The sequence below is a fragment of the Bombina bombina genome, chromosome 5 (assembly GCF_027579735.1).
Source record: "Bombina bombina isolate aBomBom1 chromosome 5, aBomBom1.pri, whole genome shotgun sequence".
Taxonomy (NCBI): domain Eukaryota; kingdom Metazoa; phylum Chordata; class Amphibia; order Anura; family Bombinatoridae; genus Bombina; species Bombina bombina.
In genome coordinates, this window is record NC_069503.1 from 987,376,540 (window position 1) to 987,404,244 (window position 27,705).

Genomic DNA, 27,705 nt, shown 5'->3' on the forward strand with positions numbered 1-27,705 from the left:
AATGTGCACATTTTGATAATTAAACATTTTGTTAATTGTGCATTTCCAGGATATTTAAAAAAAAAATAAAAAAAAAAAATGTACCTTTTTAAATTATAGAATCCATAATCATGTTCTGCAAGGAACATTAATGTCCTGATGCAGGTGAGCAGAGAAGCATAGCTGCTGTCCTTATTGGCCAGTGTCTCCATCAAGCTATCACAGATGGAAAGGAGATGGTCTTTACTGGGTAATGAATTAGCTATCTGATCAGACTCTGAAACTGGTCCTTCCCCAGAGACTGGTAAAATCAGAGCTATGTCCTGAAATAATAAAAAAAATTTTTTTATGCTTACCTGATAAATGTATTTCTTTCTTGATACGGTGAGTCCACAGATCATCATCAATTACTGTTGGGAATATCACTCCTGGCCAGCAGGAGGAGTCAAAGAGCACCACAGCAAAGCTGTTAAGTATCACTTCCCTTCCCACAATCCCCAGTCATTCGACCTAAGGAAAAGGAGAGAAAGGAAATAACACAAGGTGCAGAGGTGCCTGAGGTTTATATAACAAAAAATTGTCTGAAAAACAGGGCGGGCCATGGACTCACTGTGTCAAGAAATAAATGAATTTATCAGGTAAGCATAAATTTTGTTTTCTTTCTAATGACACAGTGAGTCCACGGAACATCATCAATTACTGTTGTGAATCAATACCCAAGCTAGAGGACACAGTTGATAAGGGAGAGACAAGACAGGGAACCTAAACAGAAGGCACCCCTGCTTGAAGAACCTTTCTCCCAAAAAAACTTTAGCCGAGGCAAAAAATCCAATTCGAAAAATTTTGGACAGGGCATTCAGAGAAGGCCAAGTTGTAGCCTTGCCTTGTTCCAGAGAAGTCATTTTTGAAACCCACTAAGAAGAGATAGTAAAACAGTTTGCTGTTCATTCTGGATTCAAACTGCAAACCTTCCGCTTGCTAGGCAGCTAAGCTAACCATCAGGCTACTACAGCTGACTGTTCCTAGAGGAAAGAAATGTAATTCTCTCAGGAGACTGATGTCCAGCAGTCTCAAGCAAAACCAATAATACTTCTCAACCAGAAAGAAGAAGAAACAGAAGTTTTCTGACCTATACGTTTTATAGAGAAACAACAAGCAGGACAAAAAACTAGCAAAAGAGACGGATGGGAAAACAGGAGCTCTACCTGAATTCAACCCACAACCTCCTGCTTCAGGAGCAGTGGAGCTAACCACTACACCACATCTCCCAAGTTGCCTGAAAATAAAATATAAAAAGCAGACACAACCTCCAAGTTGTATAACAAACGTTCTTCAGAAAAAAAGAACTATGACAAAGAAAAGGAACAACAATTCCCTGACTAAATATTCTGTCCGAAACCACTTTAGGAAGGAACCTTATAACCGCCCCATCAGCATGAAAAAGAAGATAAGGTGAATCACACTGCAAAACAGAGTTCCAACACTCTGAGCAGAAGAGAAAACAATAAAAAACAAAACCTTCAAAGATAACAACTAAATATTTATGGAACACAAGGCTCAGTTGAGCTTGCTGCAACTTTAAGAACAAAAGATAAGGCTCCCAGGAAGAGCAACAAATTTAAAAGCACAGGCCTGCCAAAAAGATTGCACGTCTGGCACGTCTGCCAGCCGCTTATGCAGCAACAAAAGAAATGCAGAATTTTGACCCTTTCCAGTAGAAAAGGACTAATTCTAAGAATCCTGATCCTACTTCAAGAGTAGTCCTGGATTCACACCATCAAAGATATTTACGCCATAGCTTATGGTAAATCTTCTGTAACAGGCTAGTAAGCCTGAATCATGGTCTTAATGACCGACTCAGGAAAAAAACAGAATTTATGCTTACCTGATAAATTACTTTCTCCAACGGTGTGTCCGGTCCACGGCGTCATCCATTACTTGTGGGATATTCTCCTCCCCCACAGGGAAAGGCAAGGAGAGCACACAGCAAGAGCTGTCCATATAGTCCCTCCCAGGCTCCGCCCCCCCAGTCATTCGACCGACGGTTAGGAGAAAAAAAGGAGAAACTATAGGGTGCCGTGGTGACTGTAGTGTATAGAGAGAGAAATTTTTCAAACCTGATTAAAAAACCAGGGCGGGACGTGGACCGGACACACCGTTGGAGAAAGTAATTTATCAGGTAAGCATAAATTCTGTTTTCTCCAACATTGGTGTGTCCGGTCCACGGCGTCATCCATTACTTGTGGGAACCAATACCAAAGCTTTAGGACACGGATGAAGGGAGGGAGCAAATCAGGTTACCTAAACAGAAGGCACCACGGCTTGCAAAACCTTTCTCCCAAAAATAGCCTCCGAAGAAGCAAAAAGTATCAAATTTGTAGAATTTGGCAAAAGTGTGCAGAGAAGACCAAGTTGCTGCCTCACATATCTGATCAACAGAAGCCTCGTTCTTGAAGGCCCATGTGGAAGCCACAGCCCTAGTAGAGTGAGCTGTGATTCGTTCAGGAGGCTGCCGTCCGGCAGTCTCATAAAAAAAAACAAAAACAGAACTTTCCAAGATAGTAACTTGATATCTATGGAATGTAAGGGTTCAAATGGAACCCCTTGAAGAACTGAAAAAACTAAATTTAGACTCCAGGGAGGAGTCAAAGGTCTGTAAACAGGTTTGATTCTGACCAAAGCCTGTACAAAAGCTTGTACATCTGGCACAGCTGCCAGTCGTCTGTGTAACAAGACAGATAAAGCAGATCTCTGTCCTTTTAGAGAACTCGCTGACAATCCCTTATCCAAACCTTCTTGTTAGAAAGGAGAGGATCCTGGGAATATTAATCCATGAGAATCCCTTGGATTCACACCAACAGATATATCCTTTCCATATTTTATGGTAAATCCTTCTAGTCACAGGTTTTCTGGCTTGGACCAGAGTATCTATCACTGAATCTGAAAACCTGCGCTTGGATAAAATCAAGCGTTCAATTTCCAAGCAGTCAGCTGGAGAGAAACTAGATTTGGATGTTCGAATGGACCTTGCACTAGCAGATCCTGTCTCAAAGGTAGCTTCCATGGTGGAGCCGATGACATATTCACCAGGTCTGCATACCAAGTCCTGTGTGGCCACGCAGGAGCTATCAGAATCACTGAGGCCTTCTCCTGTTTGATCCTGGCTACAAGCCTGGGAAGGAGAGGGAACGGTGGAAATGCATAAGCTAGGTTGAACGACCAAGGCGTCACTAATGCATCCACTAGAGTCGCCTTGGGATCCCTGGATCTGGACCCGTAGCAAGGAACCTTGAAGTTCTGACGAGACGCCATCAGATCCATGTCTGGAATGTCCCATAATTGAGTCAACTGGGCAAAAACCTCCGGGTGGAGTTCCCACTCCCCCGGATGGACAGTCTGACGACTCAGATAATCCGCCTCCCAGTTGTCTACTCCTGGGATGTGAATTGCAGATAGATGGCAGGAGTGATCCTCCGCCCATTTGATGATCTTGGATACCTCTCTCATCGCCAAGGAACTCTTTGTTCCTCCCTGATGGTTGATGTAAGCTACAGTCGTCATGTTGTCTGACTGGAATCTTATGAATCCGGCCTTCGCTAGTTGAGGCCAAGCCCGGAGAGCATTGAATATCGCTCTCAGTTCCAGGATGTTTATCGGGAGAAGAGACTCTTCCCGAGACCATAGACCCTGAGCTTTCAGGGAATCCCAGACCGCGCCCCAGCCTAATAGACTGGCGTCGGTCGTGACAATGACCCACTCTGGTCTGCGGAAACTCATTCCCTGAGACAGGTGATCCTGTAACAACCACCAACGGAGTGAGTCTCTGGTCATCTGGTCTACTTGAATCTTTGGAGACAAGTCTGTATAGTCCCCATTCCACTGCTTGAGCATGCACAGTTGTAATGGTCTTAGATGAATTTGAGCAAAAGGAACTATGTCCATTGCTGCAACCATCAACCCTACTACTACCATGCACTGAGCTATGGAAGGCTGCAGAATAGAGTGAAGAACTTGACAAGCTTTAGAAGCTTTGACTTTCTGACTTTTGTCAGGAAGATCTTCATTTTTAAAGAATCTATTATCGTTCCCAAGAAGGGAACTCTTGTCGACGGAGACAGGGAACTCTTTTCTACGTTCACCTTCCACCCGTGAGATATGAGAAAGGCTAGAACAATGTCTGTATGAGCCTTTGCTTTGGAAAGAGACGACGTTTGGATTAGAATGTCGTCCAGATAAGGTGCCACTGCAATACCCCTTGGTCTTAGAACCTCTAGAAGGGACCCTAGCACCTTTGTGAAAATCCTTGGATGATCTTTGTGGATAGGAATATGTAGATACGCATCCTTTAAATCCACGGTAGTCATAAATTGACCCTCCTGGATTGTAGATAAAATTGTTCGAATGGTTTCCATTTGAACGATGGAACTCTGAGAAATTTGTTTAGAATTTTTAAATCCAGAATTGGTCTGAAAATTCCCTCTTTTTTGGGAACTACAAACAGATTTGAGTAAAACCCCCGACCTTGTTCCACAGTTGGAACTGGGTGTATCACTCCCATCTTTAACAGGTCTTCTACACAATGTAAGAATGCCTGTCTCTTTATTTGGTTTGAAGATAAGTTAGACATGTGGAACCTTCCCCTTGAGGGTAGTTCCTTGAACTCCAGAAGAAAACCCTGAGAGACTATTTCTAGTGTCCAGGGATCCTGAACATCTCTTGCCTAAGCCTGAGCAAAGAGAGAGAGTCTGCCCCCTACTAGATCCGGTCCCGGATCGGGGGCTACCCCTTCATGCTGTTTTGGTAGCAGCAGCAGGCTTCTTGGCCTGTTTACCCTTGTTCCAGCCTTGCATTGATTTCCAAGCTGGTTTAGTCTGGGAAGCGTTACCCTCTTGTCTAGAGGCTGCCGAGTTGGAAGCCGGTCCGTTCCTGAAATTGCGAATGGAACGAAAATTGGACTTATTCTTAGCCTTGAAAGGTTTATCTTGTGGGAGGGCATGGCCCTTTCCCTCAGTGATGTCTGAAATAATCTCTTTCAATTCTGGCCCAAAAAGGGTCTTACCTTTGAAAGGGGTATTAAGCAATTTTGTCTTGGAAGATACATCCGCCGACCAAGACTTTAGCCAGAGCGCTCTACGCGCCCCAATTGTAAACCCTGAATTTTTCGCCGCTAACCTCGCTAACTGCAAAGCGGTGTCTAAAATAAAGGAATTAGCTAACTTAAGTGCGTGAATTCTGTCCATGACTTCCTCATACGGAGTCTCCCTACTGAGCGACTTTTCCAGTTCCTCGAACCAGAACCACACCGCTGTAGTGACAGGAATAATGCACGAAATAGGTTAAAGGAGGTAACCTTGCTATACAAAAATCTTTTTAAGCAAACCCTCCAATTTTTTATCCATAGGATCTTTGAAAGCACAATTGTCCTCAATAGGAATGGTCGTGCGCTTGGCTAGAGTAGAAACCGCCCCCTCGACCTTAGGGACTGTTTGCCATGTGTCCTTCCTGGGGTCGACCATAGGGAACAATTTCTTAAATATAGGAGGAGGGACAAAAGGTATGCCTGGCTTCTCCCACTCCTTATTCACTATGTCCGCCACCCGTTTAGGTATCGGAAAAGCATCAGGGTGCACCGGGACCTCAAGGAACTTGTCCATCTTGCACAATTTTTCTGGGTTGACCAGATTGTCACAATCATCCAGAGTAGATAGCACCTCCTTAAGTAATGCGCGGAGATGCTCTAATTTTGATTTAAATGTCACAACATCAGGTTCTGCCTGCTGAGAAATTCTTCCTGTATCAGAAATTTCCCCATCTGACAAACCCTCCCTCACTGCCACTTCAGATTGGTGTGAGGGTATGACAGAAAAATTATCATCAGCGCCCTCCTGCTCTACAGTGTTTAAAACAGAGCAATCGCGCTTTCTCTGAAATGCTGGCATTTTGGATAAAATATTAGCTATGGAGTTATCCATTACTGCCGTCAATTGCTGCATAGTAACAAGCATTGGCGCGCTAGAAGTACTAGGGGTCGCCTGCGCGGGCATAACTGGTATAGACACAGAAGGAGATGATGTAGAACTATGTCTACTTCCTTCATCTGAGGAATCATCCTGGGCAACTTTACAATTTGTGACAGTACTGTCCTTACTATGTTTGGACGCTATGGCACAATTATCACACATATTTGAAGGGGGAACCACATTGGCTACCATACATACAGAACATGATTTATCTGAAGGTACAGACATGTTAAACAGGCTTAAACTGGTTAATAAAGCACAAAAACCATTTTAAAACAAAACCGTTACTGTCTCTTTAAATGTTAAACAGGGCACACTTTATTACTGAATATGTGAAAAACTATGAAGCAATTATCCAATCTTTACCAAATTTTCACCACAGTGTCTTAATGCATTCAAAGTATTGCACCCCAATTTTCAAGCTGTTAACCCTTAAAATGTGGAAATCGGAGCCGTTTTTAATTTTAACCCCCTTACAGTCCCAGCTACAGCCTTTGCTGCGACTTCACCAATCCCAGGGGGGTATATGATATCAAATGAAGCCTTCTAGGAACGTTTTTAGTGGATTCCAGACCCACACACATGCAGCTGCATGTACTGATCTCAAAAGAAACTGTGCAGTAATGGCGCGAAAATGAGGTTCTGCCTACTACAGAGAAAGGCCCTTCCTGACTGGGAAGGTGTCTTAAAAAGTGCCTGGTGCTAAAAAACGTTCCCCAATGTTATAAAAGTGTGAAATTCAACTTCAAACTGCATATAATACTTAAATAAAGCAATCAATTTAGCCCTTAAGAGTGTCTACCAGTGTATAGCCCATAATAAGCCCTTTATTCTGTTTGAGACTAAGAAAATGGCTTACCAATCCCCATGAGGGAAAATGACAGCCTTCCAGCATTACACAGTCTTGTTAGAAAAATGGCTAGTCATACCTTGAGCAGAAAAGTCTGCAAACTGTTCCCCCCAACTGAAGTTCTCTCATCTCAACAGTCCTGTGTGGGAACAGCAACTGATTTTAGTTACGGTCTGCTAAAATCATCTTCCTCTCACAAACAGAACTCTTCATCTCTTTCTGTTTCAGAGTAAATAGTACATACCAGCACTATTTTAAAATAACAAACTCTTGATAGAATAATAAAAAACTACAACTAAACACCACAAACTCCTCACCATCCCCGAGGAGATGCTACTTGTTCAGAGCGGCAAGGAGAATGACTGGGGGGGCGGAGCCTGGGAGGGACTATATGGACAGCTCTTGCTGTGTGCTCTCCTTGCCTTTCCCTGTGGGGGAGGAGAATATCCCACAAGTAATGGATGACGCCGTGGACCGGACACACCAATGTTGGAGAAATACACTTAGAGAGCACTAAGCGTACCATCTCCAAATAGTGAAACAACATTTGGAAGAGATAAAAGACCCTGATCAGAAGGTCCCTACTCAGAGGCCATATTCAAGGAGGAACAAATGACATCTCCTCTAGGTAAGCATACTAAGTCCTGCAAAGGTCGTGCAGGGACAATAAAAATTATTGACGCTCTCTCCTGATTGATACGAGCAATGACTCATGAAAGGAGGACAACCGGAGGAAACAGGTATGTCAGCCTGAACCCTGAGGAACTGTCCGAGCATCTGTCAAAGTGACATAAGGTTCTCTCACAACATACCGATGCCACTTGGCAATTTTCCGAGACGCCCTCAGATCCAACTCCGACACCCCCATTTGAAGGTTAAGTTGGAGGATACCTCTGGAAGAGTTCCTACTCCCCAGGATGCTACCCAGTTGTCAACTCCAGGAAAGTGGATGACAAAAAGACAACAAATGAGAGCTTTCGCCTACTGAACAATCCAAGTTACCTCCTACATGGCTAAGTACCTCTGAATTTCTCCCTGGTGGTTGATGTAAACCATTGAGGAGGTATTGTCAGACTGGAATCAAGCTAAGGACAACTGAGGCCAAGTTATCAGAGCATTGTAAAACGCTCTCAACTTCAATATGATAAGGAGGAGAGTAGACACATCTTCGCCGAAAGCAAGACTTAGACATCCAGTCCAGATCGTTGGCGTCCGTGGTCACATCACCCAGGAATGTCTCTAGAAACATGCGCCCTGAGACAGATATTTCTGAGAAACCACTATGGAAGATAGTCTATATTCAACCTCTCCATTCTATGGAAAATAGCAAAAGGGATTGATGACCATACATTGAGTCACTGAAAGTGAGATAAAATCAACTTCAGGAAGATCCCAACCTTCAGGATGTAAAATAGCTAAGGCTATCCACTGATAGCTGGGCATGTAAATAAGTAAAATGAATAAATCCTAGATATCTGACTTTTGTAAGAATCTTCTCCTATAAAGATCATCTATTAAGCTAACAAATCCACCTTGTAGATGAAAACTTCTCCGAATTCATCTGTCATCCATGAGAAAGAAAATTGGACAAGACCTCCTGAAAGAGATATTGCTCGAAGAAGGATGACACCTGACTCATAAATAGTCCAGAAGAGCACCCTCTTCCTAGATGCCAGAATGAGAACAATAAAAACACCTTCTCCAGGTTTAAATTCGTTATAAAATGACCCTCCTGAACCAAAGAGAAAGGCTACTATTTTGAAGGTCAGAACCTGAAAAACTTGAGGAAAATACCTGGGTCTCTTTCCCAGACTAGAACTATCACTCCCAGAGAGGAATGTCCGAACCCAGTTCAAGGAATGTCTTTCACCATATCTGAATTGCAGATACTCTCAAAGGAGAAATTTGTCTTAGAGAGGGAAACTATAAATTGGACTCTAGACGATCTGACTGACACTGCATAAGAGAAGAGAAGAAACAGGAAAACTGTCTTTTAGACTCATTCTCTGGTCGAAAAAAAAAAAAAAAAATTTGCCCAAAAAGTTAGACAATAAATCTGCTATACCAAGTCCAAACAAAGTCTCATACTTAAAAAGGACCAAACCAGAAGCTAGGGTTTGGAGGAACGAAATATTTGAAACTGCCACTGCAGAACTATAAGCCTAGACCGTACCACTAAGATACCGAAAGGTTTCTCAGCTGACCAAAAAGTCAGCCACAATGTCCGCAGCTAACACAGCAAGTCTACTAAAATAAGACAATGCTATAAATGAACAACAAAAACTCCAGCCTCTTATCCATGTATCCAAAAGGGAACTAGCTACCCTTCATAGGAATCGAAGATCTCTATGCCATAGTAGAAAAACTCTTCTACTCAGAGCACCGTGCATTATACTGGAGTTAGCGACAGGAAAATCCCTTAAAGGACAGGAGACAGGGAGGAGGTATCCCTAGCTTCTCCTATTCCTGAGAAATATTCAAGGCACGTCAAGAACACGTCCTAGAAGGAACATCAGAGAAGCGCTGAGAAATGTGTAGCATATTATAGGGGGGTCTGTTATTATACCCTACCAATTTTGGTTCCTGATCTTAATATGCTTTTATGATCTTTTATTAAATTGGTTGTTGAACCTTTTAACTGGAACCCTCCTCGCTTGTCCTTTACCAATCACTTCCACTGGAAGTAATAAGCTGCTGAAAACCCTGCAGCTGTGTGCTCTTGCGATTCCTGAGATCTTGCTCTCCTGGGTATCTACTCTTGGAAGTATTTGCACTTGACAGAACAGTAAGCTGGGTTGCTGTAAAAATATCCAGCCTGCATCTAATAGCACTGTCTGAGTGCTCCTGGGAAATGTGAGTACCCTGACACAGAGTTTTTTTTCTGCAATTTTCCTACACCATTTACTACTGATACACACATGCGCCTCTCTATGTTCTTATTTTTGTTCCTCACAACAACAAGGGAATCAATGTTGTCTAAGTAGCCAAGATATCCTATAAAATTACACGAGGCGAATAAGCATACATCTGAAGGATAAGACTTCAGTATCGGATGAAGGAATTACACTGTCCAATTCTGAGAATTACACCCTCAGAAAAACTACCGGCGAATCTCCTCTACTCAGAAGAGAGAACCACCTGCGAAGAAGAAAGAGGAACAGAAACCTTACCATCAGAAATATAACATATCCTCTCGCATATTTCCAGAAATTAAGGAAAAAACAGGCAAAACCGCAGATATTGCAGAAGATGCAAAATCTGTAAGCAAACATACTCCTCCTGGATACTTAGAGGAACCGCAGGGCACTGAACAGCATCACCCTAGGAGACATAAGGTTCAGCTTAATATATACCATCAATAGTTTGACTGACAAGGAGGTAAAGAAACATCTAGACTAAAGCTATTCTATTTTAAATACATATTAAAGTATTGAAAATAATCTATATTAACATCTATATTATTCCATAATATATATATATATATGTATAGAAATACAGACATTAAAATAAACCTTTATATGATAAAATAAAGACATTAGTATCGGTATAAACATTTAATATTTCTAGCAACGATTCTCAATGCCTCTAAGGCAAAAAAGACCACCACCTATGGCTATATCACAAAGAAAAAGTGAATGCGATATATACAACATCCGACATCAAGGGATACGAAACATAACAATAACTCCATGCCGGAGAAACGAGGCGGGATCCTCTTGCATATTAAAATATAATACACAGACATATCTAAAAACATGGTGCCATTCCGATAACTTGAAGGAGGCGTGGCCAAAAACGGCACGGAATGGAAACTGGATTTATCTCCCTCATTCTGTCTACTAACTTAAATAAAAAGGTTTTCCTTCCAGGGAAGTCTCGCTTCCCTGCCGGATCAAGGATAAGTTCCCGAAACAGTACATAGGCATAATCTAGCAGTTTCCACACCCTACCGCTCTGATAAGTATTTCTAAGAGTGGGGAAGGAGGATACAAATGTGTGGCGTGCTCAGTCTTCTCTCATTAAAGAAACAAACACAACTATGCGGCCCCTTAGAAAGGCGCCATTTGCGCTCTCCTAACATTCTGATACTTCTTAGACACTCATAAACCAAACGGGGCTGCTTAGCTTACATGATAACGCTAGTGCCACATAATTTACATTCTGTACAGAAACATAATAAAAAACATAATTTATGTAAGAACTTACCTGATAAATTCATTTCTTTCATATTAGCAAGAGTCCATGAGCTAGTGACGTATGGGATATACATTCCTACCAGGAGGGGCAAAGTTTCCCAAACCTCAAAATGCCTATAAATACACCCCTCACCACACCCACAATTCAGTTTAACGAATAGCCAAGAAGTGGGGTGATAAAAAAGTGCGAAAGCATATAAAATAAGGAATTGGAATAATTGTGCTTTATACAAAAATCATAACCTCCACAAAAAAGGGTGGGCCTCATGGACTCTTGCTAATATGAAAGAAATGAATTTATCAGGTAAGTTCTTACATAAATTATGTTTTCTTTCATGTAATTAGCAAGAGTCCATGAGCTAGTGATGTATGGGATAATGATTACCCAAGATGTGGATCTTTCCACGCAAGAGTCACTAGAGAGGGAGGGATAAAATAAAGACATCCAATTCCTGCTGAAAATAATCCACACCCAAAATAAAGTTTAATGAAAAACATAAGCAGAAGATTCAAACTGAAACCGCTGCCTGAAGTACTTTTCTACCAAAAACTGCTTCAGAAGAAGAAAATACATCAAAATGGTAGAATTTAGTAAAAGTATGCAAAGAGGGCCAAGTTGCTGCTTTGCAAATCTGATCAATCGAAGCTTCATTCCTAAACGCCCAGGAAGTAGAAACTGACCTAGTAGAATGAGCTGTAATCCTTTGAGGCGGAGTTTTACCCGACTCAACATAGGCAAGATAAATTAAAGATTTCAACCAAGATGCCAAAGAAATGGCAGAAGCTTTCTGGCCTTTTCTAGAACCGGAAAAGATAACAAATAAACTAGAAGTCTTTCGGAAAGACTTAGTAGCTTCAACATAATATTTCAAAGCTCTAACAACATCCAAAGAATGTAACGATTTCTCCTTAGAATTCTTAGGATTAGGACATAATGAAGGAACCACAATTTCTCTACTAATGTTGTTGGAATTCACAACTTTAGGTAAAAATTCAAAAGAAGTTCGCAACACTGCCTTATCCTGATGAAAAATCAGAAAAGGAGACTCACAAGAAAGAGCAGATAATTCAGAAACTCTTCTGGCAGAAGAGATTGCCAAAAGGAACAAAACTTTCCAAGAAAGTAATTTAATGTCCAATGAATGCATAGGTTCAAACGGAGGAGCTTGAAGAGCCCCCAAAACCAAATTCAAACTCCAAGGAGGAGAAATTGACTTAATGACAGGTTTTATACGAACCAAAGCTTGTACAAAACAATGAATATCAGGAAGATTAGCAATCTTTCTGTGAAAAAGAACAGAAAGAGCAGAGATTTGTCCTTTCAAGGAACTTGCGGACAAACCTTTATCTAAACCATCCTGAAGAAACTGTAAAATTCTTGGAATTCTAAAAGAATGCCAAGAAAAATGATGAGAAAGACACCAAGAAATATAAGTCTTCCAGACTCTATAATATATCTCTCTGGATACAGATTTACGAGCCTGTAACATAGTATTAATCACAGAGTCAGAGAAACCTCTTTGACTAAGAATCAAGCGTTCAATCTCCATACCTTTAAATTTAAGGATTTGAGATCCTGATGGAAAAAAAGGACCTTGCGACAGAAGGTCTGGTCGTAGCGGAAGAGTCCACGGATGGCAAAAGGCCATCCGGACAAGATCCGCATACCAAAACCTGTGAGGCCATGCCGGAGCTACCAGCAGAACAAACGAGCATTCCTTCAGAATCTTGGAGATTACTCTTGGAAGAAGAACTAGAGGCGGAAAGATATAAGCAGGATGATACTTCCAAGGAAGTGATAATGCATCCACTGCTTCCGCCTGAGGATCCCGGGATCTGGACAGATACCTGGGAAGTTTCTTGTTTAGATGAGACGCCATCAGATCTATTTCTGGAAGCTCCCATATTTGAACAATCTGAAGAAATACCTCTGGGTGAAGAGACCATTCACCCGGATGCAACGTTTGGCGACTGAGATAATCCGCTTCCCAATTGTCTATACCTGGGATATGAACCGCAGAGATTAGACAGGAGCTGGATTCCGCCCAAACCAGAATTCGAGATACTTCTTTCATAGCCAGAGGACTGTGAGTCCCTCCTTGATGATTGATGTATGCCACAGTTGTGACATTGTCTGTCTGAAAACAAATGAACGATTCTCTCTTCAGAAGAGGCCAAGACTGAAGAGCTCTGAAAATTGCACGGAGTTCCAAAATATTGATCGGTAATCTCACCTCCTGAGATTCCCAAACTCCTTGTGCCGTCAGAGATCCCCACACAGCTCCCCAACCTGTGAGACTTGCATCTGTTGAAATTACAGTCCAGGTCGGAAGCACAAAAGAAGCCCCCTGAATTAAACGATGGTGATCTGTCCACCACGTTAGAGAGTGTCGTACAATCGGTTTTAAAGATATTAATTGAGATATCTTTGTGTAATCCCTGCACCATTGATTCAGCATACAGAGCTGAAGAGTTCGCATGTGAAAACGAGCAAAGGGGATCGCGTCCGATGCAGCAGTCATAAGACCTAGAATTTCCATGCATAAGGCTACCGAAGGGAATGATTGTGACTGAAGGTTTCGACAAGCTGAAATCAATTTTAGACGTCTCTTGTCTGTTAAAGACAGAGTCATGGACACTGAATCTATCTGGAAACCCAGAAAAGTTACCCTTGTCTGAGGAATCAATGAACTTTTTGGTAAATTGATCCTCCAACCATGATCTTGAAGAAACAACACAAGTCGATTCGTATGAGATTCTGCTAAATGTAAAGACTGAGCAAGTACCAAGATATCGTCCAAATAAGGAAATACCACAATACCCTGTTCTCTGATTACAGACAGAAGGGCACCGAGAACTTTTGAAAAAATTCTTGGAGCTGTAGCTAGGCCAAACGGCAGAGCCACAAACTGGTAATGCTTGTCCAGAAAAGAGAATCTCAGAAACTGATAATGATCTCGATGAATCGGAATATGCAGATAAGCATCCTGTAAATCTATTGTGGACATATAATGCCCTTGCTGAACAAAAGGCAAGATAGTCCTTACAGTTACCATTTTGAACGTTGGTATCCTTACATAACGATTCAATATTTTTAGATCCAGAACTGGTCTGAAGGAATTCTCCTTCTTTGGTACAATGAAGAGATTTGAATAAAACCCCATCCCCTGTTCCAGAACTGGAACTGGCATAATTACTCCAGCCAACTCTAGATCTGAAACACAATTCAGAAATGCTTGAGCTTTCACTGGATTTACTGGGACACGGGAAAGAAAAAATCTCTTTGCAGGAGGTCTCATCTTGAAACCAATTCTGTACCCTTCTGAAACAATGTTCTGAATCCAAAGATTGTGAACAGAATTGATCCAAATTTCTTTGAAAAAATGTAACCTGCCCCCTACCAGCTGAGCTGGAATGAGGGCCGCACCTTCATGTGGACTTAGAAGCAGGCTTTGCTTTTCTAGAAGGCTTGGATTTATTCCAGACTGGAGATGGTTTCCAAACTGAAACTGCTCCTGAGGATGAAGGATCAGGCTTTTGTTCTTTGTTGAAACGAAAGGAACGAAAACGATTATTAGCCCTGTTTTTACCCTTAGATTTTTTATCCTGTGGTAAAAAAGTTCCTTTCCCACCAGTAACACTTGAGATAATGGAATCCAACTGAGAACTAAATAATTTGTTACCCTGGAAAGAAATGGAAAGTAGAGTTGATTTAGAAGCCATATCAGCATTCCAAGTTTTAAGCCATAAAGCTCTTCTAGCTAAAATAGCTAGAGACATAAACCTGACATCAACTCTGATAATATCAAAAATGGCATCACAGATAAAATTATTAGCATGCTGAAGAAGAAGAATAATATTATGAGAATCATGATCTGTTACTTGTTGCGCTAAAGTCTCCAACCAAAAAGTTGAAGCTGCAGCAACATCAGCCAAAGATATAGCAGGTCTAAGAAGATTACCTGAACACAGATAAGCTTTTCTTAGAAAGGATTCAATTTTCCTATCTAAAGGATCTTTAAACGAAGTACCATCTGACGTAGGAATAGTAGTACGTTTAGCAAGGGTAGAAATATCCCCATCAACTTTAGGGATTTTGTCCCAAAATTCTAATCTGTCAGACGGCACAGGATATAATTGCTTAAAACGTTTAGAAGGAGTAAATGAATTACCCAATTTATCCCATTCTCTGGAAATTACTTCAGAAATAGCATTAGGAACAGGAAAAACTTCTGGAATAACCACAGGAGATTTAAATACCTTATCTAAACGTTTAGAATTAGTATAAAGAGGACCAGAATCCTCTATTTCTAAAGCAATTAGTACTTCTTTAAGTAAAGAACGAATAAATTCCATTTTAAATAAATATGAAGATTTATCAGCATCAATCTCTGAGACAGAATCCTCTGAACCAGAAGAGTCATCAGAATCAGAATGATGATGTTCATTTAAAAATTCATCTGTAGAGAGAGAAGTTTTAAAAGATTTTTTATGTTTACTAGAAGGAGAAATAACAGACATAGCCTTCTTGATGGATTCAGAAACAAAATCTCTTATGTTATCAGGAACATTCTGCACCTTAGATGTTGAGGGAACTGCAACAGGCAATGGTACATTACTAAAGGAAATATTATCTGCTTTAACAAGTTTGTCATGACAATTAATACAAACAACAGCCGGAGGAATAGCTACCAAAAGTTTACAGCAGATACACTTAGCTTTGGTAGTTCCAGCACTTGACAGCGATTTTCCTGAAGTATCTTCTGACTCAGATGCAACGTGAGACATCTTGCAATATGTAAGAGAAAAAACAACATATAAAGCAAAATTGATCAAATTCCTTAAATGACAGATTCAGGAATGGGAAAAAATGCCAACAAACAAGCTTCTAGTAACCAGAAGCAAAGAAAAAATCAGACTGAAATAATGTGGAGACAAAAGCGACGCCCATATTTTTTGGCGCCAAATAATACGCCCACATTGTTTGGCGCCTAAATGCTTTTGGCGCAAAAAATGACGCCACATCCGGAACGCCGACATTTTTGGCGCAAAAGGACGTCAAAAAATGACGCAACTTCCGGCGACACGTATGACGCCGGAAACAGAAAAGATTTTTTGCGCCAAAAAAGTCAGCGCCAAGAATGACGCAATAAAATGAAGCATTTTCAGCCCCCGCGAGCCTAACAGCCCACAGGGAAAAAAAGTCAAATTTTTAAGGTAAGAAAAAATGATTGATTCAAACGCATTATCCCAAATATGAAACTGACTGTCTGAAAATAAGGAATGTTGAACATTCTGAGTCAAGGCAAATAAATGTTTGAATACATATATTTAGAACTTTATAAATAAAGTGCCCAACCATAGCTTAGAGTGTCACAGAAAATAAGATTTACTTACCCCAGGACACTCATCTACATGTTTGTAGAAAGCCAAACCAGTACTGAAACGAAAATCAGCAGAGGTAATGGTATATAAATAAGAGTATATCGTCGATCTGAAAAGGGAGGTAAGAGATGAATCTCTACGACCGATAACAGAGAACCTATGAAATAGACCCCGTAGAAGGAGATCACTGCATTCAAATAGGCAATACTCTCCTCACATCCCTCTGACATTCACTGCCAGAGGAAACCGGGCTCCAACTTGCTGCGGAGCGCATATCAACGTAGAATCTAGCACAAACTTACTTCACCACCTCCATAGGAGGCAAAGTTTGTAAAACTGAATTGTGGGTGTGGTGAGGGGTGTATTTATAGGCATTTTGAGGTTTGGGAAACTTTGCCCCTCCTGGTAGGAATGTATATCCCATACGTCACTAGCTCATGGACTCTTGCTAATTACATGAAAGAAATGCTCCTAAATATTGAAATATTATATCTGAACCACAAAGACAATTAACCCCTTCCTTCTAGAATGTGCCTGCCAACTGCCTCAACCATCCATAAAGGATTTTGTCTCATTAAAAAGCAGAGGGTGTTAACCCCTTTAGTGCCAGCCTTCTAGCCATAGAAGAACAAAAAGGCACTTGCCGGCATTCTAGCCGTCCGGCAGTCAGACGACTCACAAAGTATGATAGGATGCCGCTCCTCACAGAGACCTGTGTAAAAAGAAAGACAGAGTAAGCTTACTCAGGCTTTCTATACCATGGCAGCAACATGTTAGGAACTTGAAAAGTGGGCTTTGCTGCATTTTCCTAACTGCTTTAAAGCCACCACAGCCCTGCTGAAGAGACTAACATGGAGTGCAGCTAGACCCAAATTGTGATGGAAGGCCAGAGCAATCTTGCCCAGACTTCAAAATAAAAAAAATCTTGATAGAAGAATCTTAATCAGGACGCCTCATTACTTCACCTCTTCCTTGTACTCGAGGCAAAGAGAATGACTGGGGGTTGTGGGAAGCGAAGTGATACTTAACAGCTTTGCTGTGGTGCTCTTTGCCTCCTCCTGCTGGCCAGGAGTGATATTTCCAACAGTAATTGATGATGATCCGTGGACTCACCGTGTCATTAGAAAGAAATCTCTATTACACAGGCCAGAACAAAAATGTTCATAATATAATTGTGTGTACACAGTTATAACCCCCTGCTTTTCAAACAAAGCTAGCCATTTTGAAATAGCTGTGAAATAAAGTTTTCATTCATGATTCAGACAGAGAATACAATTTTAAATCAACTTTCCAATTAACTTCTATTATTAAATTCTCTTCCTTTTCCTTTGTTGAAAAGCAGGGATGTAAGCTCAGGAGTATGAACGTGTCTGCAGCACGATATGGCAGCAGTTTTGCAACAATGTTATACATTAGCAGGAGCACTAGATCACAGCACTATTTCCTGTCATGCAGTGCTTCAGGCATGTGCACTCTACCTACCTAGGTATTTCTTCAACAAAGAACAACAAGAGAACAAAGCAAAATAAATAACAGAAGTAGCTTTGATTTTTTTTTAAATTGTACTCCCTATCTGAATAATAAAATAAAAATGTTGTGCTTCATTTCCCTTTAAGCTATCCAAGCACAAATGAATTGCATAATGTAACAAATTAATTTAATGATAATTTGAGCAACTATAAACAAATTTAATATTAGCCAATGTTAGCTTAAATTTAGGTGCCAGAAGACTAAAAAGACGCCCCACGTAGAAAAAGGGTAGGGAGCTGTGGACTCTTTCCAACGAAAGAAAAGGAAATTATCAGGTAAGCATAATTTATGTTTTTCTTCCTAATTGGAAAGAGTCCACAGCTGCATTCATTACTTTTGGGAAAACAATACCCACCTAAAGAGGACACTGAATGCCAAAACAGGAGGGTACAATAGACGGCCCATTCTGAGGGCACCAAGCCAGAAACCCCTACCCAACAAAAACCCAGCTTTGTCCGAAGCCGAGAAAACTTTTAAAAGGAAAAGCCCAAGGGCACTGACCCGCAGATAGTCCAGAAGCCTAGCTAGAGGCCGCAATATCGGACTCGACTGAGCCAACAGTCCTCCAGGAGACACCGTCGCCCAACAGGTGGTCCCTCACCACTCACACCTCACTAATTAGGGGAACACCAGCCTAAACCCCCCAAAGGATAAGGCAAGGCAGAACCGAAGGGGAATCGAAAGGTAACCACAAAATCCATAAAAGGAAAACCCCCAATAGCGAGCCCAGCTCACAAAGACCCAAATGGGGCGCTGACAAACAAGAGGCTATGCACAGACCAAGCAGAAACCAGAGGCTTAGGACTGGGCATCAAACAGAGAAAACAGACAGGACATCCTATCGGATGAAAATAAAATACAAGGCCACCCACAGGTTAACGCCCAAGAAGAAACAGGCCTACCGCAGGACCAGCCAAACGGAGCCCTGATCTTCCCAAAAAAAACTGGGAAAGATCTCAATACATGGACAATCAGGAGATTACATCATCCCCACATGTCTAATGAGGTGCGCCATTCGAAGAGCAGACTGAGTAATCCCGTATCCGATAAGGATAGGGTCGTGCAATAACTGAAACAAAATTTTGTAACGAAAGGCACAACACTCAGGGACAGTCGCACCTGCAGGGAACTGTACAGTCCAAGGCGGAATACCTTGGACAGCAGGAGCAGGGAAGGGAAGGCACCACCCTGTCCTCAAACTCTATTCATTTTAGGAAATAAAGGTTCATCAGGCAATATGACCTCTGGAACCCCTGAATTTGCCAAAAACTTCCTTTAGAAGAAACACAAATTCCTAAAACTAAAGTCTAGTTCCTCCGCAGCTGGAGGTTGAGAGGCAGCAGACTCCGACTCAGAAAGTTTATACTCTGAAGTCTCAGACAGGACCGCATCCTCGGATAACCTTATCAGTTAAATCCAAAACTTATTTGATGTACTCTGGGAAGGAGTGCAGTATGTAACCCTTCGCTTGTGCTTAGCAGGGCGAGGAAAAGCATTAAGGCTGCAGACACCGCCGTCTGAACTGGGCCGTAACGTCCAGAGAAAAAAAGGCTCCCTCCAGATAGAGGATCCACAATGCCACGGCAAAACTGCATGAGTATAGAGTGTACAATGTAGGGTACGCACCTCACCGGACGACAACTCCTCAGAGGTTGATGGCTCTGTGGTATTAAACAGGTTTGATATCACATTATCAAGGAATATGGAACATAATTGAGAGGGGGAACTAGGGCCTCCTTATAATATAAACAGGAATTACTCCTTAGGAATAGAGGGAGCGCCCTCTAAAGTAACAGAATCCTCCATCACTGGTGGAATAACTGGAGACCTAGAGAAATAAAAACATAATTTATGCTTACCTGATAAATTCCTTTCTCCTGTAGTGTAGTCAGTCCACGGGTCATCATTACTTATGGGATATTAACTCCTCCCAAACAGGAAGTGCAAGAGGATCACCCAAGCAGAGCTGCTATATAGCTCCTCCCCTCTACGTCACACCCAGTCATTCGACCGAGAACCAAACGAGAAAGGAGAAACTATAGGGTGCAGTGGTGACTGGAGATAATTTAAAAATTTAGACCTGCCTTAAAAAACAGGGCGGGCCGTGGACTGACTACACTACAGGAGAAAGGAATTTATCAGGTAAGCATAAATTACGTTTTCTCCTGTTAAGTGTAGTCAGTCCACGGGTCATCATTACTTATGGGATACCAATACCAAAGCTAAATACATGGATGACGGGAGGGACAGGCAGGATCTCTATACGGAAGGAACCACTGCCTGAAGAACCTTTCTCCCAAAAACAGCCTCCGAAGAAGCAAAAGTGTCAAATTTGGAAAATTTGGAAAAAGTATGAAGAGAAGACCAAGTTGCAGCCTTGCAAATCTGTTCAACAGAGGCCTCGTTCTTAAAGGCCCAAGTGGAAGCCACAGCTCTAGTAGAATGAGCTGTAATCCTTTCAGGAGGTTGCTGTCCAGCAGTCTCATAGGCCAAGCGTATTATGCTATGAAGCCAAAAGGATAGAGAGGTAGCAGATGCTTTTTGACCTCTCCTCTGTCCCGAATAAACGACAAACAGGGAAGAAGTTTGGCGAAAATCTTTAGTTGCCTGTAAATAAAATTTCAGGGCACGGACTACATCTAGATTGTGCAGAAGTCGTTCCTTCTTTGAAGAAGGGTTAGGACACAATGATGGAACAACAATCTCTTGATTGATATTCTTGTTAGTGACTACCTTAGGTAAGAACCCAGGTTTAGTACGCAGAACTACCTTATCTGAATGAAAAATCAGATACGGAGAATCACAATGTAAGGCTGATAACTCAGAGACTCTACGAGCCGAGGAAATAGCCATTAAAAACAGAACTTTCCAAGATAACAGCTTGATATCAATGGAATGAAGGGGTTCAAACGGAACACCCTGTAAAACGTTAAGAACTAAGTTTAAGCTCCACGGTGGAGCTACAGTCTTAAACACAGGCTTAATTCTAGCCAAAGCCTGACAAAAGGCCTGAACGTCTGGAACTTCTGACAGACGTTTGTGTAGAAGGATGGACAGAGCTGAGATCTGTCCCTTTAAAGAACTTGCAGATAAACCCTTTTCTAAACCTTCTTGTAGAAAAGATAATATCCTGGGAATCCTAACCTTACTCCATGAGTAACCCTTGGATTCGCACCAGTGTAAGTATTTACGCCATATCTTATGGTAAATCTTCCTGGTAACAGGTTTCCTAGCCTGTATTAAGGCATCAATTACTGGCTCCGAAAATCCACGCCTTGATAAAATTAAGCGTTCAATTTCCATGCAGTCAGCTTCAGAGAAATTAGATTTTGATGTCTGAAAGGACCCTGAATTAGAAGGTCCTGTCTCAGAGGCAGAGACCAAGGTGGACAGGATGACATGTCCACTAGATCTGCATACCAGGTCCTGCGTGGCCAGGCAGGCGCTATTAGAATCACTGATGCTTTCTCCTGTTTGATCCTGGCAATCAAACGAGGGAGCATCGGGAAGGGTGGAAACACATAAGCCATCCTGAAGGTCCAAGGTGCTGTCAAGGCATCTATCAGGACCGCTCCCGGGTCCCTGGACCTGGACCCGTAACAAGGAAGCTTGGCGTTCCGGCGAGACGCCATGAGATCCATATCTGGTTTGCCCCAACGTCAAAGTATTTGGGCAAAGACCTCCGGATGAAGTTCCCACTCCCCCGGATGAAAAGTCTGGCGACTTAGGAAATCCGCCTCCCAGTTCTCCACGCCTGGGATGTGGATCGCTGACAGGTGGCAAGAGTGAGACTCTGCCCAGCGAATTATCTTTGATACTTCCATCATCGCTAGGGAACTCCTTGTCCCTCCCTGATGGTTGATGTAAGCCACAGTCGTGATGTTGTCCGACTGAAACCTGATGAACCTCAGAGTTGCTAACTGAGGCCAAGCCAGAAGGGCATTGAGAACTGCTCTCAATTCCAGAATGTTTATTGGAAGGAGACTCTCCTCTCGAGTCCATGATCCCTGAGCCTTCAGGGAATTCCAGACAGCGCCCCAACCTAGAAGGCTGGCGTCTGTAGTTACAATTGTCCATTCTGGCCTGCTGAAGGGCATCCCCCTGGACAGATGTGGCCGAGAAAGCCACCATAGAAGAGAATCTCTGGTCTCCTGATCCAGATTCAGCGTAGGGGACAAATCTGAGTAATCCCCATTCCACTGACTTAGCATGCACATTGCAGCGGTCTGAGGTGCAGGCGTGCAAAAGGAACTATGTCCATTGCCGCTACCATTAAATTACCTCCATGCATTGAGCCACTGACGGGTGTTGAATGGAATGAAGGGCACGGCAAGCATTTAGAAGCTTTGTTAACCTGTCCTCTGTCAGGTAAATTTTCATTTCTACAGAATCTATAAGAGTCCCCAAGAAGGGAACTCTTGTGAGTGGTAAGAGAGAACTCTTCTCCTCGTTTACTTTCCACCCATGTGATCTTAGAAATGCCAGTACTAACTCTGTATGAGACTTGGCAGTTTGAAAGCTTGACGCTTGTATTAGAATGTCGTCTAGGTACGGGGCTACCGAAATTCCTCGCGGTCTTAGTACCGCCAGAAGAGAGCCCAGAACTTTTGTAAAGATTCTTGGAGCCGTAGCCAACCCGAAGGGAAGAGCTACAAACTGGTAATGCTTGTCTAGGAAGGCAAACCTTAGATACCGGTAATGTTCTCTGTGAATCGGTATGTGAAGGTAAGCATCCTTTAAATCCACTGTGGTCATGTACTGACCTCTTTGGATCATGGGTAAGATTGTCCGAATAGTTTCCATTTTGAAGGATGGAACTCTTAGGAATTTGTTTAGGATCTTTAAATCCAATATTGGTCTGAAGGTTCCCTCTTTTTTGGGAACCACAAACAGATTTGAGTAAAACCCTTGTCCGTGTTCCGACCGCGGAACTGGGTGGATCACTCCCATTAGTAAAAGGTCTTGTACACAGCGTAGAAACGCCTCTTTCTTTATCTGGTTTGTTGACAACCTTGAAAGGTGAAATCTCCCTTGTGGAGGAGAAGCTTTGAAGTCCAGAAGATATCCCTGAGATATGATCTCCAACGCCCAGGGATCCTGGACATCTCTTGCCCAAGCCTGGGCGAAGAGAGAGAGTCTGCCCCCCACTAGATCCGTTACCGGATCGGGGGCCCTCACTTCATGCTGTCTTAGGGGCAGCAGCAGGCTTTCTGGCCTGCTTGCCCTTGTTCCAGGCCTGGTTAGGTTTCCAGCCTTGTCTGTAGCGAGCAACAGCTCCTTCCTGTTTTGGAGCAGAGGAAGTTGAAGCTGCTCCTGCCTTGAAATTACGAAAGGCACGAAAATTAGACTGTCTAGCCCTGGGTTTGGCTCTGTCTTGAGGCAGGGCATGGCCTTTACCTCCCGTAATATCAGCGATAATTTCTTTCAAACCGGGCCCGAATAAAGTCTGCCCCTTGAAAGGTATGTTAAGTAGTTTCGATTTAGAAGTTACATCCGCTGACCAGGATTTTAGCCACAGCGCTCTGCGTGCCTGAATGGCGAATCCGGAATTCTTAGCCGTAAGTTTAGTTAAATGTACTACGGCATCAGAAATAAATGAATTAGCTAGCTTAAGGGTTTTAAGTGAAATCTCATCTAATGTCGCTGAGTCAAGGGTCTCTTCCAGAGACTCAAACCAAAATGCTGCCGCAGCCGTGACAGGCGCAATGCATGCAAGGGGTTGTAATATAAAACCTTGTTGAACAAACATTTTCTTAAGGTAACCCTCTAACTTTTTATCCATTGGATCTGAAAAGGCACAGCTATCCTCCACCGGGATAGTGGTACGCTTAGCTAAAGTAGAAACTGCTCCCTCCACCTTAGGGACCGTTTGCCATAAGTCCCGTGTGGTGGCGTCTATTGGAAACATTTTTCTGAATATAGGAGGGGGTGAGAAAGGCACACCGGGTCTGTCCCATTCCTTAGTAATAATTTCAGTAAGTCTCTTAGGTATAGGAAAAACGTCAGTACTCGTCGGTACCGTAAAATATTTATCCAACCTACACATTTTCTCTGGGATTGCAACTGTGTTACAATCATTCAGAGCCGCTAACACCTCCCCTAGCAATACACGGAGGTTTTCCAGCTTAAACTTAAAATTTGAAATGTCTGAATCCAATTTAATGGGATCAGATCCGTCACCCGCAGAATGAAGCTCTCCGTCCTCATGCTCTGCATATTGTGACGCAGTATCAGACATGGCCCTAGCATTATCAGTATACTCTGTTCTCATCCCAGAGTGATCTCGTTTACCTCTAAGTTCTGGCAATTTAGACAAAACTTCAGTCATAACATTAGCCATGTCTTGTAAAGTGATTTGTAATGGCCGCCCTGATGTACTTGGCGTTACAATATCACGCACCTCCTGAGCGGGAGATGCAGGTACTGACACGTGAGGCAAGTTAGTCGGCATAACTTCCCCCTCGTTGTCTGGTGAATGTTGCTTAACATGTACAGATTGACTTTTATTTAAAGTAGCATCAATGCAATTAGTACATAAATTTCTATTGGGCTTCACCTTGGCTTTTGAACATATTGCACAAAGAGTTTCCTCTGTGTCAGACATGTTTAAACAAACTAGCAATTAGACTAGCAAGCTTGGAAATACTTTTCAACTAAATTTACAAGCAATATGTAAAAAACGTTACTGTGCCTTTAAGAAGCACACAAAAAAACTGACACAGTTGAATAAAAATGAACCGGATTAGTTATATAAACCAAATTTAGCAAAGGATTGCACACATTAGCAATGGATGATTAACCCTTAATATCAGAAAAAAACGTATAACAATTGACAATATAAGCGTTTTTATCACAGTCAAGCACAGTCTCACAGGTCTGCTGTGAGTGATTACCTCCCTCAAAACTAGTTTTGAAGACCCCTGAGCTCTGTGGAGACGTCCTGGATCATGCAGGGAGAAAAAGAAAAAGGGAGAAAGGCAGACTGTGACTGAATTTCTGATGCGTAGTAAAAGCGCCAAAATAGGCCCCTCCCACTCACACTACAACAGTGAGGGAAGCTCAGTAAACTGTTTTAATTTAAAACAACGACAGCCATGTGGAAAATAAAGCCCAAAACAATTTTCACCAAGTACCTCAGATAATTAAACAATTTAACATGCCAGCAAACGTTTAAAATCTAATATATGAAATATCATTAAAAAGCCTGCTGCTAGTCGCTCACACTGCAAGTTAGGCTAAAAATTATATGCATACAGTAATTTCCCAGTGAAGTGCCATTCCCCAGAAATACTTAAGTGTAAACATATATACATGTCAGCCTGATACCAGTTGCTACTACTGCATTTAAGGCTGTACTTACATTATATCGGTATTAGCAGTATTTCAAAGTCAATTCCATTCCTTAGAAAATAATATACTGCAACATACCTCTTTGCAGGTGAACCTGCCCGCTGTCCCCTGATCTGAAGTTACCTTACTCCTCAGAATGGCCGAGAACAGCAAACGGATCTTAGTTACGTCCGCTAAGATCATATACAAAAACTCAGGTAGATTCTTCTTCAAATTCTGCCTGAGAAGGAAACAACACACTCCGGTGTCGTTTAAAATAACAAACTTTTGATTGAAGATATAAAAAACTAAGTTTAATCACCACAGTCCTCTCACACATCCTATCTATTAGTTGGGTGCAAGAGAATGACTGGGTGTGACGTAGAGGGGAGGAGCTATATAGCAGCTCTGCTTGGGTGATCCTCTTGCACTTCCTGTTGGGGAGGAGTTAATATCCCATAAGTAATGATGACCCGTGGACTGACTACACTTAACAGGAGAAACAATATTTTATTCAAAAAAGGAAATTTATGCGTACCTGATAAATTAATTTCTTCTACGATACGACGAGTAAACGGATTTCATCCTTACTTGTGGGATATTATCCTCCTGCTAACAGGAAGTGGCAAAAAGCACCACAGCAGAGCTGTATATATAGCTCATCCCTTCCCCTCCAACTCCAGTCATTCGACCGAAGGTTATAGGAAGAGAAAGGAAAAGCCAAAAGGTGCAGAGGTGACTGAAGTTGTAAATAATAAAAACTACAATCTGTCTTAAATTGACAGGGAGGGCCGTGGACTCGTCGTATCCTAGAAGAAATGAATTTATCAGGTAAGCATAAATTTCCTTTTCTTCTACAAGATACGACGAGTCCACGGATTTCATCCTTACTTGTGGGATACAATACCAAAGCAACAGGACACGGATGAAAGGGAGGGACAAGACAGACCTAAACGGAAGGCACCACTGCTTGAAGAACTTTTCTGCCAAAAACAGCCTCCGAAGAAGCAAAAGTATCAAATTTGTAAAATTTGGAAAAAGTATGAAGGGACGACCAAGTCGCAGCCTTACAAATCTGTTCAACAGATGCATCGTTTTTAAAGGCCCATGTGGAAGGCACAGCCCTAGTAGAATGAGCCGTAATTCTTTCAGGAGGCTGCTGTCCAGCAGTCTTATATGCCAGGCGGATGATACTTCTCAGCCAAAAAGAAAGAGGTAGCCGTAGCTTTCTGACCCCTACGCCTTCCAGAATAAACAATGAATAATGAAGATGATTGACGGAAATCCTTAGTTGCCTGTAAGTAAAACTTTAAGGCACGGACCACATCCAGATTATGCAACATACGCTCCTTCTTAGAAGAAGGATTAGGACACAAGGAAGGAACAACAATTTCCTGTATCTATGGAATGCATAGGTTCAAACGGAACCCCTTGAAGAACACGAAGAACTAAATTCAAACTCCAGGGAGGAGTAATAGGTCTAAATACAGGCTTAATTCTAGATAGAGCCTGACAAAAAGACAACATCTGGCACATCTGCCAAACGTTTGGGAAACAAAATTGACAAAGCAGAAATTTGTCCCTTTAAAGGAACTTGCTGATAACCCTTTCTCCAATACTTCTTGGAGAAAAGACAGAATCCTAGGAATCCTAACTTTACTCCATGAGTAACCCTTGGATTCACACCAATAAAGATATTTACACCATATCTTATGATAGATTTTTCTAGTGACAGGCTTTCTAGCCTGTATCAAAGTATTGATGACCGAATCAGAGAATCCTCGCTTCAATAAAATCAAGCGTTTAATCTCCACGCAGTCAGCTGCAGAGAAATTAGATTTGGATGTTGGAAAGGACCTTGAATGAGAAGGTCCTGTCTCAAAGGAAGTTTCCACGGTGGCAGAGAGGACATGTCCACCAGATCCGCACACCAAGTCCTGCGTGGCCACGCAGGCGCCATCAGGATTACAGAAGCTCTCTCCTGTTTGATTCAAGCAATCACGCGTGGAAGGAGAGGAAACGGTGGAAACACATAAGCTAGGCTGAACTACCAAGGCACTGCCAAGGCATCTATCAGTTCGGCCTGAGGATCCCTCAACTTGGATCCGTATCTTGGAAGCTTGGCATTCTGTCGAGATGCCATCAGATCCAATTCCGGTCTGCCCCATCGGAGAATCAGTGAGGCAAACACCTCCGGGTGGAGTTCCCACTCCCACGGATGAAAGGTCTGTCGACTTAGAAAATCCGCTTCCCAGTTCTCTACTCCTGGGATGTAGATTGCTGACAGATAACAAGAGTGGTCCTCCGCCCAATGGATTATCTTGGATACTTCTATCATCGCTAAGGAACTCCTTGTTCCCCCGATGATTGATATATGCCACAGTCGTGATGTTGTCCGACTGGAATCTGATGAATT

The 27,705-nt window shown here is 42.2% G+C and overlaps 1 protein-coding gene across 1 annotated transcript in view; it reads right to left on the reverse strand.

Moving 5' to 3' along the window:
* The window catches only part of VIRMA (vir like m6A methyltransferase associated), a 191,366-nt gene that overhangs the window by 41,750 nt on the left and 121,911 nt on the right, over nt 1–27,705 (reverse strand). Inside the window, exon 16 of the mRNA XM_053715207.1 lies at nt 85–302. Coding sequence (XP_053571182.1) covers nt 85–302 — 218 coding nt within the window. The remainder of the gene's footprint in view (nt 1–84; nt 303–27,705) is intronic.